Source organism: Vanessa tameamea, chromosome Z (genome assembly GCF_037043105.1).
Source record: "Vanessa tameamea isolate UH-Manoa-2023 chromosome Z, ilVanTame1 primary haplotype, whole genome shotgun sequence".
NCBI classification, from domain to species: domain Eukaryota; kingdom Metazoa; phylum Arthropoda; class Insecta; order Lepidoptera; family Nymphalidae; genus Vanessa; species Vanessa tameamea.
In genome coordinates, this window is record NC_087341.1 from 6,713,728 (window position 1) to 6,733,629 (window position 19,902).

The window sequence follows — 19,902 nt, forward strand, 5'->3', positions numbered from 1 at the left end:
AAAATCACAGTAAGAATCATGGAAAAATATAATCGTCATTGCTCGTTAAACGAAAGTTGAAGCTTTACTTGTTTTACGATTTAATTTTCATATAAAATAAACTCGTAGAAAATGTACGTTAATTTGTACAGTGTGATAAACCCATCTGTAGTATTTGTGAGTTATTGCCTTTGTAGCTAAAGCTGAAAAGGGGCTGATTTCATCAAATATTAATTAATTGCCTCCTGCATATCGGTGTTCACAGCTGAGAAACACGCAGAATGTATCGTTTTTACCTTTATACTTACATTAGCTTCTTATAATTTTGGCTTTTCATTTAATCACCGTAAGATTAATAATTAATTTTAGGTATAAAGAATGAATATGTGTTACCAAAATCTTTGTGGACTGTCATTAAATAAATTACAAATTGTTAATAAAAACAAATGTAAATTAACGGTGATGTTTCATTATAGTCATCGGTACGAACATTTTCAATAGGTATGAATTTTTATGTGAAATCCCAAGACATAACAAAAAATATATTCGGTCGGTTAAGCATTTTCATCATCAACATTCAGAAGTGGATTTCAATATTTTCAAAAAAAGAATACTATCGAAAGTAAACATGCTTTAACTCAATGAAGTTTATTTTAAATTAAATCGAAACCTTTAGCTCAATCTTAATGTTCTTTTGCTGGCTACAGATGGGTGCCGTAATCCAATTTTATTGTTTATATAAAGTTGAATCCACGATGACGCGCTCCACTCTTTTTCCTGATCGCCACAGAGCTGAGCAGAGTGTGTAATGTAATCTGCTAATGTGTGTGTACACGAACACTAAGTTAAATGAAAGCTGAAAAAAATATAGGAAACTGGAAATATGCTCTATTAGACATTCCCGTTTTCAAATAACTGTACTATTTATTAAATATCTCAAGACTTAATATCCACGGCAATACTTTCCTCTCGCGGAAAATTTTGGGCTCCTCTTCGTGGATTGAACTGACTACAGCTTGGGTATTTGTATATAAATATTCAGATGACATCACAAAATACGTTGCAAACTTCAGATATAAAATGGTTACAAGTTACAACCGAAAGTTGAATTTATTTGTAAACAATTAAATTATGACCGGATATCTATCTCAAATTGCGTTTGGTAATCCCCTTTCGATATTTTTTCTACGTTTCAAATATAAATAAAAACCAATAATCCGCTTAAATCATGATTATTACGATTCACATACGAATGCCCCAAAACCAATTATGTTATATATACCGTGACTTAAATACACAAGGATGCTACGCCCGATTGATTAAGCATTTTATATTGTACGACATATTTTCATGTTTTAATCTTGACGTATTAGAAATTAATTAAGGTTTTGCGTAGGTGTAGATCAAATGCCTAATTTAATGCTTGTGAGCTTAATAAGAAGTGAGTGAGTGGATGCACCCGACTACCATCGTACATATCAGTTTATTGATTTAAAGTATCCCGTATAAGAACTAAATATTTTAATCACAGCCTGGTCCTAGATTTAAAATTCCCAGCTTAAAGGGATCATAAATAGACGTTGTCTGATATAGTTACAAAATGTCATTTGAATATGGGTACTATTTAAAGCATTTAATATCAACACCTCATAAAATCTGTAAAAGAACTCGCCATTGAATTCTGGCTTATGTTAAATACATGTCTTTAAAATTTTGGAAAATAGTCAAAATCTGAACGTATTAATAGGTGCATGTACTTCTTTCTTTCATGAAATAATAAATAAATATATACTATATTAAATATAAATAGTTTATCCTTTCAATAACTTACGCTTAATATATTTATTCAAAAAATTCTGAAGCTTTTATTTTAATTAGTGATAAATTTATATAAATGATGTGTTATCTATATAAATATAATAAATATAAATATAAATATTGGACAACATCACATACATTACTCTGATCCCAATGTAAGTAGCTAAAGCACTTGTGTTATGGAAATCAGAAGTAACGACGGTACCACAAACACCCAGACCCAAGACAACATAGAAAACTAATGAAGTTTTGCTACATCGACTTGGCCGGGAATCGAACCCGGGACCTCGGAGTGGCGTACCCATGAAAACCGGTGTACACACTACTCGACCACGGAGGTCGTCAAAATGTATATAATATATACAGATAAGAAATATTTTTTGTGACTATCATGTTTGCCAGCGTGGTGTAGTAATCTAAGCATCGTTCTAAACAGGAAAAAAGTTCAATATCGAGCATTTACCTCTTCCAAGTAAATAAGTTATTCTAAGGTCATGGCTATATGAAAATAGTTATTTAGGTTTTAGATGTTCTCGTGTAAATGTAGGACTTCAAAAGAATTTTCTATTATCTATAACTCAAAAAAACAGTCTATATACTCTCGCTGTATATAATGTATTAAATAATATCAGACACAATAAAATCAACAACGTTCGAGAATGACCTTTTTCCTCTACTATAAGGTTGCCTGGAAGAGTTGTGCATCTTTCTTGAATGTGATTTTCGTATATGTTTATTGGTTAAAGTACAATAAAGTTTTTTTTTGAGAATAATTAACTGACGATGACAAAATTATTATTAAAAATCGCGTGTAAACAGCGAAAAAAAAAATGAGCAAAAGGTAGCCTGGGGCCCTCCATGATGCTCTTTCCTTATGTGACGATTTCTGTCTGTTTACCCTGCTGTAAGCGTAAAGGAAATACATAATAAAATATCTATTTCAGAATAAGTTACAATTGAATAAAAAAATATCCTATTCCGTTTGGACACTTATATTACGAGATATTTTGATAAATTTAAGACTACATTGTATTCGCGTTAGGTCGGGCGCGTAGTTTGGTACATAGTTTAATGTTGTATTATATATTTCATAATGAGAAATTCTTAATCTATATAAGGTTAAAATATATAATTTCTTATTATTCATGACTAATTCGTCTTAAAGCACTGTAAAGCCGAGAATAATTCCTTGAAGTGATCTAATTTATTAATTTTAATCACTACGAATGAATCTTCACTTGGTGGTAGGGCAAACCAGTCTCTCACATCTCTCATATTATATTCTACCAGGCAGTGTTTTGTTTTGGTTTGAAGGGTGACCCAGTGTAACTACAGGCGCAAGGGACATATCATCTCACTTCCCAAGGTTGTTGTCGCGGTTGTTATGTAAGAAATTATTAAAACTTCATACGTTGCCAATGTCTATGGGCAGTGGTAACCACTTACCGTAAGGTGGTCCATTCGCCCGTCCGCCTACCTAAGCCATAAAAAAGAATCAAAAATCTCAATTGAGATCAAAATGATGCCCGCATTATTGTTTTCCTGTTTTATGTATGATCTAACTGCGGCATAATAATTGTATTCGTATCTTATTTAAGTACATATGGCCGAAAAAAATCCGAAGCTACAATTGATAACCCTGACGTGTACCTTACATTTTTTCTGACGAAACTACGGGCAAAATACCACTTTACGGAAAAATATGAAAACATTGATGTGATCTTAATCACTTTAGGTTTAGGTGTTGATTGAATAAAAAAATAATAAGTACTATGTATGATTATCACAATTATATTTATAATTAGAACCTAAGGTTCGTCCCGGGAGAACATCACTCCATAGGCACGAACTTTAACTTCGAGTAAGTCAATAAAGGCACATTGTAGATGAGAAAATTCGCGTAGTTATAATCGGCCAGGGAAAGTTTAGCATTTTCTTGCTCGTTTACAAAGACGCGAAGGTACTTATGATTTCGATAGTTCTGTTTCGCTAGTTTTGTTCTAAGACCTAGTCTTAGTTAAACGGCACAACATGTATTTTTAAAATTTTTACTTCTAATATTTTTATTTTGTAATTCACGCAATCTTAATATTGATTCCCTGGTCATCTATTATTGATGATTAAATAAAAATTGGTCTTTTTAGAATACAAATTTACTTATGATTAAGTGGAATTTCATGTCTAACTATTATTTCTAAAAAAATCATAAAGTAAAATGGGCCAAGGGAATCAACTGTAAATACATTACCCACTAAAAGCATATTTAAAAAACATCTACGTGGTGGAATTTAATTTATGCTCTCTTTCATGGAAGTAATTTTAGAAGTTTCTAAACTCTTCACTTTAAATGCAATAAGTCTTATGAAACCATTCCGCTTTATTACTCGTTTGTCTGTATTCAGAAAAGAATTTAATACCTTTAAAAATATATTCTGGCACTTAACTAGCCAACACTAACAGGTTTTTTGATTGACCTCAGTAACTAGTCAAGGCGAACCGGTAACACGTGGATGTATTAATCAAGTAGTTGCATGCGTCCCATCGAATACCATAAGCACTTATAACAATTAAAAATCAGTAATGTATTTGCATTTTCTTTTCATGGTAAAAATATTCTTTGTTAATACTCAAATTACACAATATAAAACACAAAATCATAAAATTCACGCTTGTCATGTTCATAGTCTGAATTCAAAGCTGGTGGAACTGCTAATCTTAAATAATGTTATTATATTAAAACATTCGACAAAACGCGCTGCATCTCCTCGTATAGTTTCATGAACGTTGTTGTAGTAGTTTTTTCAGTTAGTCGTTACAATTAAAAGGGTCTTCTCACTTAAGTACCTAAAGATTCAATTTAAATCGGGCGGCAACAAGGATAGTGAATGTTTATTAAAAATTCACGACAGGAAGGCGAATATGTGGCTAAAAAGGTATCATAAATACATATTAAATAAGTGGGATAGTGCGAGCTATCTCTCCAGTTCTCGCAACTTATTATAAACGTGTTATACTAATCGAAACACGCAACTCACGGAGTTGCGACTGTACCTATACGTACCTTTTTAATCAACCGATATAATTCCAGAACTCTATTTCTACTTAAATTTGAAATTAATACATAATATATAATTACTTACGTTGACTAAATATTAAATAATATTCTTAATTTTTTTTTTTTTTATGAAATAAAAAAATATATTTAATATAATAGAGTTATGCATTATAATTAACGAAGTACACGAACGCGTTTCCACGTTGCAGTTGAAATTTAATTTAATAATTACATTTCATCGGAATTTTCGCCGCAATAAATGTACAAACAAACACGCGGCAGTTTTAAACGGTTAGTTATGACATAAAACAATGCTGGCTAAGCTACATAAGTCAAGGACGAATGTATAGTTATATTTAAATTAATTCCTACATATAAATCACGCGATCTATCGAATTTAAAACACACATCGTCCGAACGTGATGACCGCTCCTCACAATATCTTTAACGGTATCATGCGAAAGCATAGCAATTATATGTTTACATGCGAACTAGTTAGTATGCACTCTGTTACACTGTATTGCTTTAGAAGATTAAAATGGAATGCGTCCCCTGTATATATTATTAAATAAATAAATTATATAAAATAAAATCACGATATTTTATTACGTTGTCAAATTTAGAGTCAAATATTAAGTTGTCAATCTATATAATATATATCTACTTTTTGATAATCTTCACACATATTAAGTATAATGAAAACAGGGATATTTTTTTCTTTTCTTTCAAAATGGGGCAATTTAAAAAATAAATAACTAACCTTATATTATGGTTTTTTTTTTATTTTCATTTGTACGAAGTCGGGACTTTGCAATTTAGCCCTAAGGTATGTTCTACAAAAGAGCTTGTATTATTTTTTTTCTGTTTACCTTTAAAAAATTGTCCATAACAAATTGAACACGTGTTTATAATTTTAAATAGCATAAAAAACATTAATGGGATTATAATTTTTACACATGTATACAAAATATATTACAAATCAATCTAGATTAGTTTTGGGTGTAAGTATGTGTAAAACATTACGACTCAGTCGTTAGACCTTTGCACTCAATGCACGGTTGTACCAGAGCCAACGATTTTACATTATTCGCGTTAAACGCGTGTGATTCTCCGGACCCATAATGGCCTATAATGCACTACAATTACTAATAGAAAGTTAGCCGACTCCGAGAGATCAGCTTGGCGTAACGGTTACTGCTGATCAGTGACCGGTTCTGATATCTGACAAGAACATAGTTAAAAATAAAAATACACTTATTAATCTTACGGCAACGTCTGTCCGAGCAAATAATATAATTCCAGGATTTATATTACTCAATTTAGTGTCTGTGTACATGTATGTTTTGGCCTTACATATCATTTCGGCTTGGTACTTGTAGCTGCCCTCGAATATAAAATCTACATTGGAATTTTAGCACTGTCTCTACTAACATTTTGTACTGGGTTTTTAAGGAAATACGTTAAATGAAAATAATAATTATAAAAAAATACCATCGGTAAAATCCTCTGACATAAACCTGTTGTTTGCATTTAATCAGAGTTCCGCGGAAAGTAGGAAACTGCTCGTTACACGGAATATGATCAGATTAAACATCTGTGTCACCGGGCCAATCATGACCTGTCCTTTAATTTTATAAGAAATGCACTGAGATCTCAGTCCGTCTAAGAGCTGCACTTCGGAACATTCTTGCCTAATAGCGAGCTACAATTGTAAGTGAAACATTTGTGAATTGTATCGATTTATTGAGAATTTAGTTACAATAAAATATTTTAATAAATAATATAAATTAATAAAATAGTTTGCGTTACAAATTATACTTTACGTTCAAAGTAAGTTATAACATTTTAACATACTAGTATTTCTGTAGTTTAAAACGGAAAACTCTAGCAAAAGGCAAAACCACTAAAAATGGGTCGAAAACCCAACTAAAAATAAGTTAATGTAAGTAAAAATATTATGTTAAATAGATTATAAATAAATGTTATATATCAAATATTAAAGTCTGAAAATACAATAATATATTCTAACATTCATGAAAACATGTAGGTACAATTGTAGGATTGATATGTAATATGAAAATAAATAAAAAGTAAGATCTAAATAAACCGGATGAATTAACTTAATTTCTAGTGGAAGAAACTTTAAGTTCTAGTTAAATATTAGAAAAGCGTTTGACTTTTCTCTTGGCCGACTGCTGTCGGAACTCGCTTTGATTGCTAATAAAAAAGTCGTCAAGAACCCCGGGTGTATTTTCTTTTCAAAATACTATTGTAGTTTTTTGTGTATCTTTATTTTATTATTTGTATTTAAAAATGGAACAAATGGAACAAATTTGCAATTATAATTATTATCAGCTTCAGACCAATTGCGTCATAACAACGACATCTTAAGAATTAAAGAATTTGTATTTTTGTCTTAAAATATTTTTTGTAGTTATTTTTCGCTCGGTTGATTTCAATACTGACACGGTTGGTGGATCTCAAGCTCTAGATCATTTAATTTAAGTGATTTTATGTAAATCAAATCTGACAATGGAACAAGTATGTGCCTGAACCACGTATAGTAGCTGAGCGGAAGTCAGTGAGGGTCAAAACATTAACAGCAATAGTTATATATAACAATAATAAATTATTTGAATAAGATCTGATGCCTAGAACTTAATTATGGAAATATCAAAAAAATTAATTCATCAAAAAATATATTTTCTTTCATGAACATGTTGAACATGTTTAATAAATTAATTATGTTTTTGTTTACAGTGGGGACGCAGAATACATCACCAATAATTACAACATGCGTAACAACGCCAAGTAAGTTTTTAATTGTTTATACATTAGTAAAACTTCAAATTGCTTTCGAGACTGTAGTAGATTGATTTAAAATTCATATAGCTAATAAATTAGTTCAAAATGTTGTTGTTACATAGTTTACTATCTATTATATAAGTTTTGTTGTATAAGTACGTGTTTTATACGTATTAGCGTTATCTATGTTTGTACGACTTTAGTTATAAACAATGTTTAGTAAGCGTTTATTTAAACATTGGTTTCTCTATTCCAGTCAGCATAGATTTGACATTCGGAAGAAGACAGTTTAGTTTAACTAATAAACGTTTTTCTAAATATTTTTCATATTATCACGTAACATCAAACTATGTTTTGAAACCGCTTTTATGTCTGTACACTGATGCGTATTATTTGATTTCTCACGTTTACTTTATATAATTACATGCATTAAGAGTAAAATAAGTATTTATATTCGTATACGCGGCAAAAGATCTTGGAAATCTTCAAAAAGTGTAAGATTCAATTAAAGGTTTACGCGATCCTAATGCAATCCTAATCTCGTTTTCAAAAGGTAGCAAACAAAGCTATCTCGTTTGAAGTACGTTTGTAGTACAGAAACAAATTGTTGTGGCGAAGTCTTCTGGCACGTATTTGAGCCACGATCCGCAGCCAATCTTTATTAACTCAATAAGTATCCTCTAAAGTAATATAATTTGCATTTAGATCACTTGCAAACCGTAAACATTGCCTTCTAAAGTGTTTTTCGTCTTTTACGCAATTTTCCATTAAACGTTCGCACGATTGTTGACAGCACTTAATAAGATCGATATTTATAAATGATTCAAACTATTTATAAATACCATAATATTTGAAGGTTGTAAAATTATAATCTGCCTATTAGTTCAACAAAAACTATTCATCTAAAATTGGTATTTTATAAAAAAACTTCTTAAAGTACGTAGTCGTATAGAAAAAATAAGTTCGTGCAAATCAAAACACGTGTCAGAAGTTAAGCTTTTTGCTTTTGAAGTTCTCTGAAATATTGCAATTAAACGTTACATACCATAACCGTTGCTCACGAAACCGAACTTAAAATTCTACTCTTTTAGCGCAAATAGGACCTTCAAAATGAATACTATAGAACTTTAATGAAATTAAAATATTTATGGTAACAACACTTTTTTGTTTGACGATAAAAAATTAAAACAAAAGTATTCAACAAATAATGTATGAGAAATTAAAATATAAACTCCTTTGTTATCAACGTCATATGTTTTGTAATACTTGATTTAAATATTTGCCCGGTGAGTGGCCTAACCGCTGTGCCATCACGGCCTTGACGTACGTGATCTAAAGCTAAACAAAAGCAAAACCACGATAGGAGACATAACATTTGAAAAGTTCTACTGGCGTATGTGATAGGATTTGTTTTTTTAATTTTAATTTTAATATATTATTAAAAGGTTAAATTGGGATCGGGAGCTACATAATAACTTTATTTTATCCGGACGAAGTCTGGACTGGTTAGGAAATATATTTTCCACTTAACCATTAAACAAGTTCCATTCAGTTGAAACTAATCTGGTGGTTATTCATCTAAGTGCAATCAGTAGGCATGACAAGCGAGTCGTATCGGATTTAGATCTGTAAGGATGGCGAAACATGTAAAAGATCATGTTTATTTGTCTTAATATGCTAAAGAGAATCACACTTTAAACGGGTCAATTAGATTTAATTGTAAGTTTAAGATAAAGGAGTTGGAGCGCGCTGTGTAATTTTAAATATTCCCAAAAACCTTTCTTAGCTCATACAATATTAGTTAGAGATTTACTAGGTCTAAAACTCTATTCGATATCGGTATAAGCTTTTTTAATGACGTATGCTATATACACCTAATATTATTTACCGCAACTGCCCAAACGCAACGCAACGCAAGTTAGCCTTACGTTTCTGTTCCCGATGCAAATGCATTGAAGCAAACGTATCGAACTGTTGATATGACCGAGAAACCTTTGTTTTAAAACTGAGACTTCATTCATGTTTACAATTGTATTATGTATATCTAAAATCTATGTGAAATCATTTACTTGCCCTATTTTGTAAGTACCATATTTAGTATACATATTTAGTATTTTTGTGTGTAAGTATGTGTTCCGGTTTGAAGGGCGAATGAGAGCAGTAACGTCAGGCGCAAGGAACCTAACATTTTAGCTCCTAAGGTTGGTGACGCGTCGGCGTTATGAGCAATGATTAATATTTCTTACTAATAAATGTGGAAGGTGATGACCACTTCAAATCAGGTGGGTCATTCGCCCGTCGTACCCACATCATAAAAAATGCAAATAATAAATAATACACGTTCTGACTTCCAAAGATCTGTCGTTAAACGACATTTTATGTATTATTGACAGCCTATTACTTTGGACTGCCCCAGAATGCCCCAAAAATACGCTAATGTGTAATATTAAACAGTCAAGCGTTTTAAAAAAATATTTATATTATAATTTATAAATATTAAGACTGTACCGAATAAACTTCCAACCTGTACTGTGATATAAATGATTACGGGCAAATTAATAATCAAGGAGTATCATGTTTCTATAACTTCGCGGAATGATAATAAATCTTATGAGAAGATCAAACAATAATTGCGTCATTTTAAACCGCATACGATTATTATCGACATACTAGCTGTTACATATCGATAGGCGTGAATTAAAGTGAACTCAGTATTTTTTAAAGAAATTAATATAAACAAAATAGTATCCTATGTACATGACATTATGTTTGAACGCTTTTAAAGGACATCTATATTAAAATACTTTCATATTAAAATCTTAGTTACATGAAGGCATAATATAACGATGTATTTTATTATTATACAACATTATATCGAATAATATAATTAATAATATAATTTTGGATATAGAGGTAGGGGACGACTCTAGAAACGATGGATGGATTGTGTGAAAGACGATATGGTTACAAAGAATGTTACTTGTGAGATGACGTCCGACAGAGAAGTATGGAAGAAGAAGACATGCTGCGCCGACCCCAAGTAAAATTGGGATAAGGGCAGGAGGATGATGACAACATTATATCGAATAGAATTGAACTCCATCTTATGTTTGACTTTCCAATTTTAAATTTTAGCTACTAAATAGTAATGTGTATATGAATATATGATGGTTAGAAAAAATAACGTGCTATATGCAGAGAATTTATAATAATCACAAAGTTCTATATTTAATCTACCGTAGTTTTAAATTCAGAAGTCTTAAACCTTAATTTTCGTTATACGTATAAACTTACGTTTCAATTATTAATAGTTAAATACGTATGTATTTAACTATTAATAATTGAAATAAAACAGGTTAGAAATACATTTGCATAGTAGTAGATCCAGTATTGTTTACTATGGGGTCGATCAACTCTTATATAACTGCGTTAGTAACGGTAGTACCGGATAATGCCTGCGAATCCTTCGCCTGCGTTGTTATTCTTTTTACATATTACGCTTTATATCCTAAGGGTCATAAAGGGTCATACCTGTATTTTAATATTAATCTATGTAACTTGAAATTTAAAAGGGATTTTTTTTTATTGTAAAATGTTATTTTTAATATAGTTATATAGGTTAGTTAGTTGAATAATTAAATATATCTCGTAAAGCAACGAGAGATGAATACTTATAATAAATAAAATAAAACATTGTTAAATTTCTAATTAACTAACTTACTTTACTTTTACTTGGTGGTCTGCAAGTAAGCGCAGGGCCAGAGCCAGAGGCCCATAATATCGTAACTCCCAATGATGGTGCTGCATTGGTGATCTGAGGAATGATTAATGTTTCTTACACTACAAATTATATTAGCAGAGGTGGTCACCTCCACTTACAGTTAGGTGGCCGATTTGCCAGTCCGCCAACCAATAGTTCGAATGTGAGGCGGCAGATAAATACTATATCCATTTAAAAGGGAATAATTGAGCAAGAAAAAAAGTATAGCAACAGATTAAAAAAATATAAATAACTAAATATTTACTTTCTTAAAATAATTTCATAACTAATGTTAAAAGGCAAAGTCTTATTTACGAATATAACGTTATGTAATGGACATACACTTATGTATATTAATATTTTAAATTTAAACACTGTGTTTCCGGCAGTTGTGTAAATGCATAACAAATAAATGTATATTTATATGTAGTTCCGTGTGTGGTGTAAGTAATTCGATATATTCTCATCATTATTCGAAACTTTAATTCGTTAATCTGTTCTTTAAAGTTAACATAATGTACTGACTTTTTCTCTAATTCTCTAAGATACATATATTATATAATATTGCACTCCGTTTAACAATTTAATTGAATAATCAAGAATAATTTCAATGTGACTTGCCAATATTGTTTATCTTATAAAAGAAACAAAAAAAGTAGGCCGCCTGGTGGTAAAAACACTATCGTCTAGAACCCAGCCAAAGACTCACTAAGTTAACTTTTCGAAACCAACAGATCAATATTATGTTGATATTGTTTTTGGAAAGAAAATCTAATAACTTCGTCCAGGTGAGCTCTACAAATAGAACGTTTAATCAAATTGATAGATTACAACATTAAAATTTTGAAAGTGTACACATAGTATTTATCACAATCTTCCAAATATAAGAACGACAAATCGTTTCTAAATGAAACTTAGTTGACAAAACAAAAATACGTTGTTTCTACCTTTTATTGCATTTCATTCGATTTAACACAGTATTACTGCTCCTTCATAAATAAAAAGTATTGTCCATAAATCATATTAGGTAAGATAAAACAGAAATAGTTTTTTACGTGATTGATGTCATGCGTTATCAAAAAGCCATACCAAAAATAAATTGCTTTAAATATTAATATATTTAAATATACTAAATAATATATTGTGGTAGATCTGTCTAAAATCCTCTCTGGGTAGGTACTAGGAACAGGGCGAATGAGTCAGTGTAACCACAGGCACATAACATCAAGGGACATAACATCTTAATTATTATTTCATACAGTGCCTATGTAGTGCAGTATAGGCGATAGTGACCACTTATCTACTTACCAATTTACCAGACTACTTCAATATTTTAAACAAAATAAAAACAGAAAATCTTTTTAGACCATTTCAATAAAAAATTAAAACTAAAACTATTTACAAGCCGAAAGATTATTAAAAAAAAATAGGTACGTCAACCACAAATATTAAAGAGAATATTCATGGCTTATATTTAACTCGTACAAACCATATGAAGTCAATGTTCCGTATAATGGAAATTACATTAAAGGTTTATTCATTATTAGTCTTATGTATATTTTATGTTAATTTGACATTGACCGCTAAGCGAAATAAGAATATTATGTTATGATGGAGGTCATAGATTGATCGCCCGCTTGAGTGTGTTATGCAAGTATCGCGTGAATGGAAAAGTAGAATATAATATCGAATATAAGAATTGTCGTTGTTGAACGTTTTGTACCAATACATTGTTGTGCAACTTGTTTCGAATGAATGAGTGAGGACTGAGAAGGCTTGATATCCGTTTTCATTAGTCATTCTCGAACTACTTTGATCTATTTTATTTTAAATAAATCAAATAAATTATAATTAATATTTTTTTGAATGATAATCTGAATTAAGTAAATTTTTTTTTTTACATTAATGTAATAAATATTGTAATTTATTTATTTATTCATTTTTTCAACCGATGTTTTAGGTTAAAAATAAGATTTTAATATTAGATAAATAGTAAAAATATTTTGAGACCTCGTGGTCACGGAAATATACTTTACTTGGTCAAAAAAGTTCATTAACCTTGAAGACGACGAACTTAGGTCAGACCGGTCTGGATAAAAAAATGCTGTCCAGTGACGATGCATCGTTGCACAACCGCTGCTAGTGATGTGCTAGTGCTAGACCATTATATCGGTAAGATATACGACAGAAACGCATTTGTTATGGAAATGAATACATCGATGACTTTACACGTGTTGCTGAATATACTAAAGAGTTCAAAGTTCGAAATTATACTATTATTTGCCATTGGTAAAATATGTTACAGGGTTTTTTGATTGGCGTAAAAGCAATACCTATATATTTTTATATAGAAAATATCTACGAGGTAGGTTTCTACAGCTTAAGTACATTTAACAGACTGAAAATAAAAAGAATAAGCAGAAATAATTTGTGCGGATATCTATTATATACCTATTTCCTGGAACACCGTCAATGTCAAACAATCTTGTTTCGGGGGGATGTTACTCGGCCGCTCCTTTCACAAGACCTCAGTGCAAATGATTGGTCTTAAATGTTTAGGAGACCCTTGCCACGCGATGGGACATTTACATTCAGTCAATTTACTGTACTAAGCTCACTAATTGTTGTCAACCAAGACTCAACCGAGTATTCATATCACCAAAACATTAAATTATAAATGTTTTATATTAAGTATGAAATATAGTCCACGTTTGATTTGGACATCAATTGTAATAAAACATACACGTATAGACATAAAAAAAACTACCAATATATATGTATCAACGTAAGTTCAAAATGCATTTTGCACGTGAACGTAAAAATAATATGTGTCACGAAAAGAAAAGATTTCTATTATCGTTAAAAAACGATATCTGAGATAAAAGTGTCCATAAAAAGCTTCAATATGCGGGAAGACAATAAAAATCGCATAAAGAGCTCGGGCGCGGCGACTTGCACTAAACAATAAGTGATTACAGATAATAGATGTTCACATACAAGATTTTACACGATTTTGATCCGTAGATACACCGTTCAGCCACAAATGACACAACACAAATACACTACCCACACATTCAAACATTTTCCATATTGTGTCAATTTGTGAAATCAAAATGTTAAATTATCTAGTTCCAGGTAATTCGTACTATTGTATAGTATTTCCGTTATGGTTATTATAAAAAAAAAAAACAAATAATACGATAAAATGCTTAAATTAAAAATCGAAATTATGGACTAGTATATACTAGTAACAAATAGATTTATGAGTATGTTGTGCCGGCAGAGCAGAATAGAGGAACCCGGTAGATACCAAACTCTAAAAATGGAACAGGTAACCGAATTATGTGTGATTTTTACCCAGTTTTCTTCCACTACAATCGAGGATAGAGCCACACAGCCCGTGCCGCGTGGGTGGTAAATTTGTAAGCCGCGTTCTAATATATACATAATGCATCCATCAATTAAACGCTTGACGCCTTATGCATCCTTACGGAATCAACCCCTTAAGCAAAGCACATGGTGGGTTGGCGTCAGGAAAATTTCTGGGTTACACAATCTTATATATTAATAGCGTAAGCCGACATATAAAAAATTGGTTATAGTATTATATATATAATTTTATAATCTCATTTTGAAGAGTTCTAGCCGTACAGAAAATTAAAGAGGATTCTTGATTGCAATTTACTAAATTGTTACGATTTAACAAAGAATTCGACAAAGAAAACTAAAAAGAAACGAAAACGAGAACGAAAACGACCTCCGTGGTCGAGTAGTGTGTACACCGGTTTTCATGATTACGCCACTCCGAGGTCCCGGGTTCGATTCCCGGCCGAGTAGCTACTTACATTGGGATCAGAGTAATGTATGTGATGTTGTCCAATATTTATTCATTTATTTAATTAATTTTGGAGAGCGGAAAAAAGTTACTGGCCGGTTAGAGAGCGGTACGGCTATATAAGAAAAAAAAAATGAAAACGTAAACATTCTAACTGATCTAATGTATACTATTAGAAATTAAAAAAAAAAAAAAATTTAAATGGGGTGTCATCATTTTGGTGACAAACTTCCTAAACAAATATTTTAGATAAACGCTAAGTTTATTTACATTTATTTACACATGCGGGAGACCCACTAGTGTAAATACATGGGATAATGGCATGGAAATATAGTTAATTTTATTGACTTAATTAGTAACATTAATATGTCATTTTTAATATTTAATTTTCATTTTATACAAGTAACGGAACTACGAAAGATACATGGTACTGATCCGAGCCGGTAATCAAGCATAGAAGCGGACCTGGACGGACAGCTCGTTTCTTCTGTCTCAAGAATTTGAAATGATTGAATTATATCCAAATATGTTTCATCTCAAGTATCTGTAATATAACGCAAAAATATTCTAGACTTCTTTATATACAGAATTTAAGAATATTCCCTCTTATTATTATGCTTATTAAAGATTTTAAGTGAAGTAATAAGTATTAGTTTTGATTTCATTTGATTTGATTATTTACTTTAAGTAACTCATTGCGTATTATTAATCTAAAACACAATTAATTTAAATGCGCTTCTTTCACTATGAATAAGGAATAATAATTTTACTGACAAAAACTTCAAAAACGTTAATTTTACTCTAGTGCTAATTAATTATTTAAACAAAGTTGTTTTTAAAATAAAAACTTTGTTTATCATTAACAAAGCTCCAAGTCTCTAACGTCTCAAGATCTGACTGGAGCTTAAGAGCCTTAATGAGGTTATGAAGTTGTTATTGTTTGAAAAATCATTTTGTAAAAATTGTCAATTGGGATTAAATTTAATTGACATCTCTGAGTACACCTGGAAATGTGTACTCAGAGAAACATACTTATAACAGATTAAAAAAGATTGTACCTACTCCTTTCAGTGCTAGTACCTATGAGCGAAGCAGACTTACCAGGGACTTTTTTTAAGGATAAATAACAGCTACGTACATAAACATTATTTTTAACATTATTGAAAATAATTGTAAATATGAAGCTTAATAAATTTAACAAAAGACCCAACGATGTTGATTGTAGTTCTACTTCAGCTTCCTTCGATTCAATTGCACATCTAACTCGAGTTGTATTTGCAATTTGAAATCTCTTTATTTTCTGATTGACTCATTGAATCTATAAAGATTGAGTAATTCTGAGCTGGATAGAAACGGTTTATCGACAATCTATGAAGTAGAAAATAGCTTAAACATTGAGTTTTCCATTTTAAAAAATATATATAAACAGTGAAAAAAAAAAAAAAATATATATATATATATTATCCATGAAACATTTTAAATACTTTTGTTATGTTTAAATATTATTTGCATATAAACAAAAGTTTAAATATAATATTATAATAATTTAGCACAAGTTATTTACATATCTATTTATGCAGGCGGTCCAACCGTCTGTTGCGAGCCTTTTCATTTCAATCTACGACAAAAAATACAGAAGGCGTATTTAAATATTTCAGTCGGTCGGCGTATCAGCGGCGACAGGCGAGTGCTATTTTAAATTATTTATAATTTTTAAGCCGCTTTCCACGAGACACCGAAATAAGTTTTCTTTAGGAAGCCATAAGAAGGGATCTGGTATCCCCGGGTTCCCTTCGTTTAACACCAATGAAAATTGCGGCCAAGTAAATTGGGTTAACAAAACAAATTGAAAATTTCGTAGCAATTTTCTCCTTCAAAGAATAACCACTTAGAAGATTTCCTATTTCTTCAAAAGTATTTTTTGTCACTTGAATACTATTGCCATTGGTTTTATGCTAATAGTTCTAAGTAAAATAAAAATGTGAGGATTCTTGTACATTAATGGTATTTCTGAAATAATCACCGATAATTAATAATTTCAAATTATAAATAAGATAAACGTATATTCTATACTATACGCATATTATATATGTGTGTATAGTCATACGACACTAAAAGTCTTAATTTATGTATAAAAAAAATTGATATACGAATATTAATAAATAACTATAAATAATAAAATGTTTCTTTGTCAACAGGCCGTCCTTCTGGGCGCAAAGGACGAATATGGAGAAGAGGCTGTTGCTAGTGGCGGGTGTTGTGTCGTTAATTGCGATAGCATTTCTCGCCGCCTTCCTTGCCACGATGCTAGTGCGGTCCACGGCCGATGTCACCGGTAATACACACCAATTAAATTACTATCATTAAAGAAACGATTAGTTTTCATTTGTTTATCACAATTGATTAAAGACGTCGTTTTCATAAAACTTGTTAGTAAGTATTTATCAAATTTATACAAATTTAACCAATTACTTATTGGTAATAACAGTATACTACTAATAAACTTTAAGTATAATATTTTAAAGTAAACTGTACTTAAAATCAAGTAATTTCAACGCACCCACAAGATTGTTCCACATCTAATTGCGAATACAATAGTTTATTCAAGGTCTGGTAAAAATTGACTCTTTCTTTCAGCAATTATCCGCATTGACATTGTTTAAAGAAATAAATTTATTTATTTTAGAACTTATTACTTTCTTAATATAGTTCAAATTGCCTCACGGGGCGAATTTAGTCAGGCAAAGCATACATAGTATATATTTAAATTTACGTGTCATCGAAGGCATACAAAGAGAGAGAAAACAGTTTTTGTGAATCACGTTCAATCATTTCATATGTATCTGTGCCGATAGCCTAAAGGGCAGATATTCAAAACAGAACAAATTACATAGACTTTAATAAGGAACAATAGTATTATAATGATAATTTAGTATTGTTCATTACCTTGTTAGCGTGATTACACAGCTCTCTAGTAAACATTGACGTATTTCCGTTACGTAAGTTTCGATTGTTTAAGTATTTTTTAACGTTAATCGCGTACAAAAAATGTTGGATATATTAAGTGTGAAATTAATTCCAAATATTAGCTGTTTCTCAATGAATAAAATAAATGTTCAGTAAGCTGCAGGACTTTTACTAAAGATAATTAATTTATCGAGTTAATTGTAAAAATATTTCAGTAATCTCAAAAATTAATTATTATAATTGTATTGGTCGTATTACCGTGTATCGATCATTTAAAGTTGATTACAACTTATTTTTCAAATCTAATAAGAAATAAAACCTTATTAAATTAATTAAAGTAGTTCTTTAAATATTATTTACATCAATAGAATATAAAAAAAAAATAATAAAATAAATAAAAATTAGACTTTCTTTATGAAAGTCAACATAGGTATAATAATGAAATAAATATAGAAATCGCGCCATACACAAGAGTAAAGGCGGAAATCGGGCATGTCGGCAAAGTTAAGCATCATGCCGTTCGCCGTCACGACATACGAGATAAATATTTGCATAATTTCCCTTATTCCTATTAACTTTTTTGTCACTCTTGACCTTAAGAAATCTGTTACGTTTTACAGAAATTATTTTTATTTTTTTTTATATTTAAATCGCAATTCAAATTATAGATGTAACGTTCAATAATGATGGTCCCAGAATAATAAACAAAAGCAACATAAAAATATTAATGTTTTCCTTTAGTTCTTTTAAATATCACATTATCACAGATAATTTTTTGATTGATTTAAATGATTTGCATATTATATGCTTGATAACATTTTTAAACGTAACCGAATATCAAAGTTTAAATGGACTCAATAGTAAATTACTTCATATAGAGTAAATTAAAATCTTTGGTTGCAATAAAAACAATTACATCGAATTTTAAAACGGTTTTTAATTTATTATATTGTCTGTGCGTGATCACAAAAATTGCGAAACGGTACCTACGTCGACTTTGCTAAACGGTAACATTTTGCTATGTATACGCGTGATCACGAAAAATTGTCACTCTAACCTTTATACATTTGAGATGTAACAGTTGTAAAAAAAAACAAGATGCCGTTTTCTTGTAAAAAACCTCTCTATAGCCTTACACCAAGAGTGAAAAATTATTCTTACGCCACCGTCACGGCAATGAGCCACGGTTGATGCATGACGCAAATATTTTGGTAACTATCTGCTCTGATTTAAATCAATAACGTTTAATATTAGCTCACGTACAATTTTGTAACGTCAGCACGATTCATAGTGACACAAATAAATTATACTTACAAATACAAAGCAGCCTATTTTTAATTTCACCAGCAATAAAAGAGTTGACCAATACTACCACTAACAGTATACATAATGATTGTACATTGGTAACTATTCACTAATTTAAAAAATATATTCTTTATTTTAAAATAGGGTCAGAATAAGTTTGACACGAGTTTAAATTCACGATAGTTTTGAAATGTACTTAATACACGTGTCTTTCTTTAGTTCTGAAAAATCATTAGTAGAGCGAAGCTTTAGATGTATGAGCCGTAGTTCCTTAACGTTTTAAGAGATTTTAACTTGAAATTTCAAAGAATTCAAGATTGAAGAAGAAGTTGTTTTATACTTTTAAATTTAAAAAACGGTTGTTACAATATTAAAGAA

General features: G+C 30.4%; 1 protein-coding gene across 2 annotated transcripts in view; it reads left to right on the forward strand.

The window, feature by feature from the left end:
* Positions 1 to 19,902, forward strand: part of LOC113402119 (neprilysin-2) — a 45,325-nt gene that overhangs the window by 13,046 nt on the left and 12,377 nt on the right. For both annotated transcript variants that reach the window (XM_026642259.2, XM_026642267.2), the window contains exons 2-3: positions 7,613 to 7,663; positions 17,451 to 17,587. In XM_026642259.2, the coding sequence (XP_026498044.1) occupies positions 7,613 to 7,663; positions 17,451 to 17,587 (188 nt within the window). The remainder of the gene's footprint in view (positions 1 to 7,612; positions 7,664 to 17,450; positions 17,588 to 19,902) is intronic.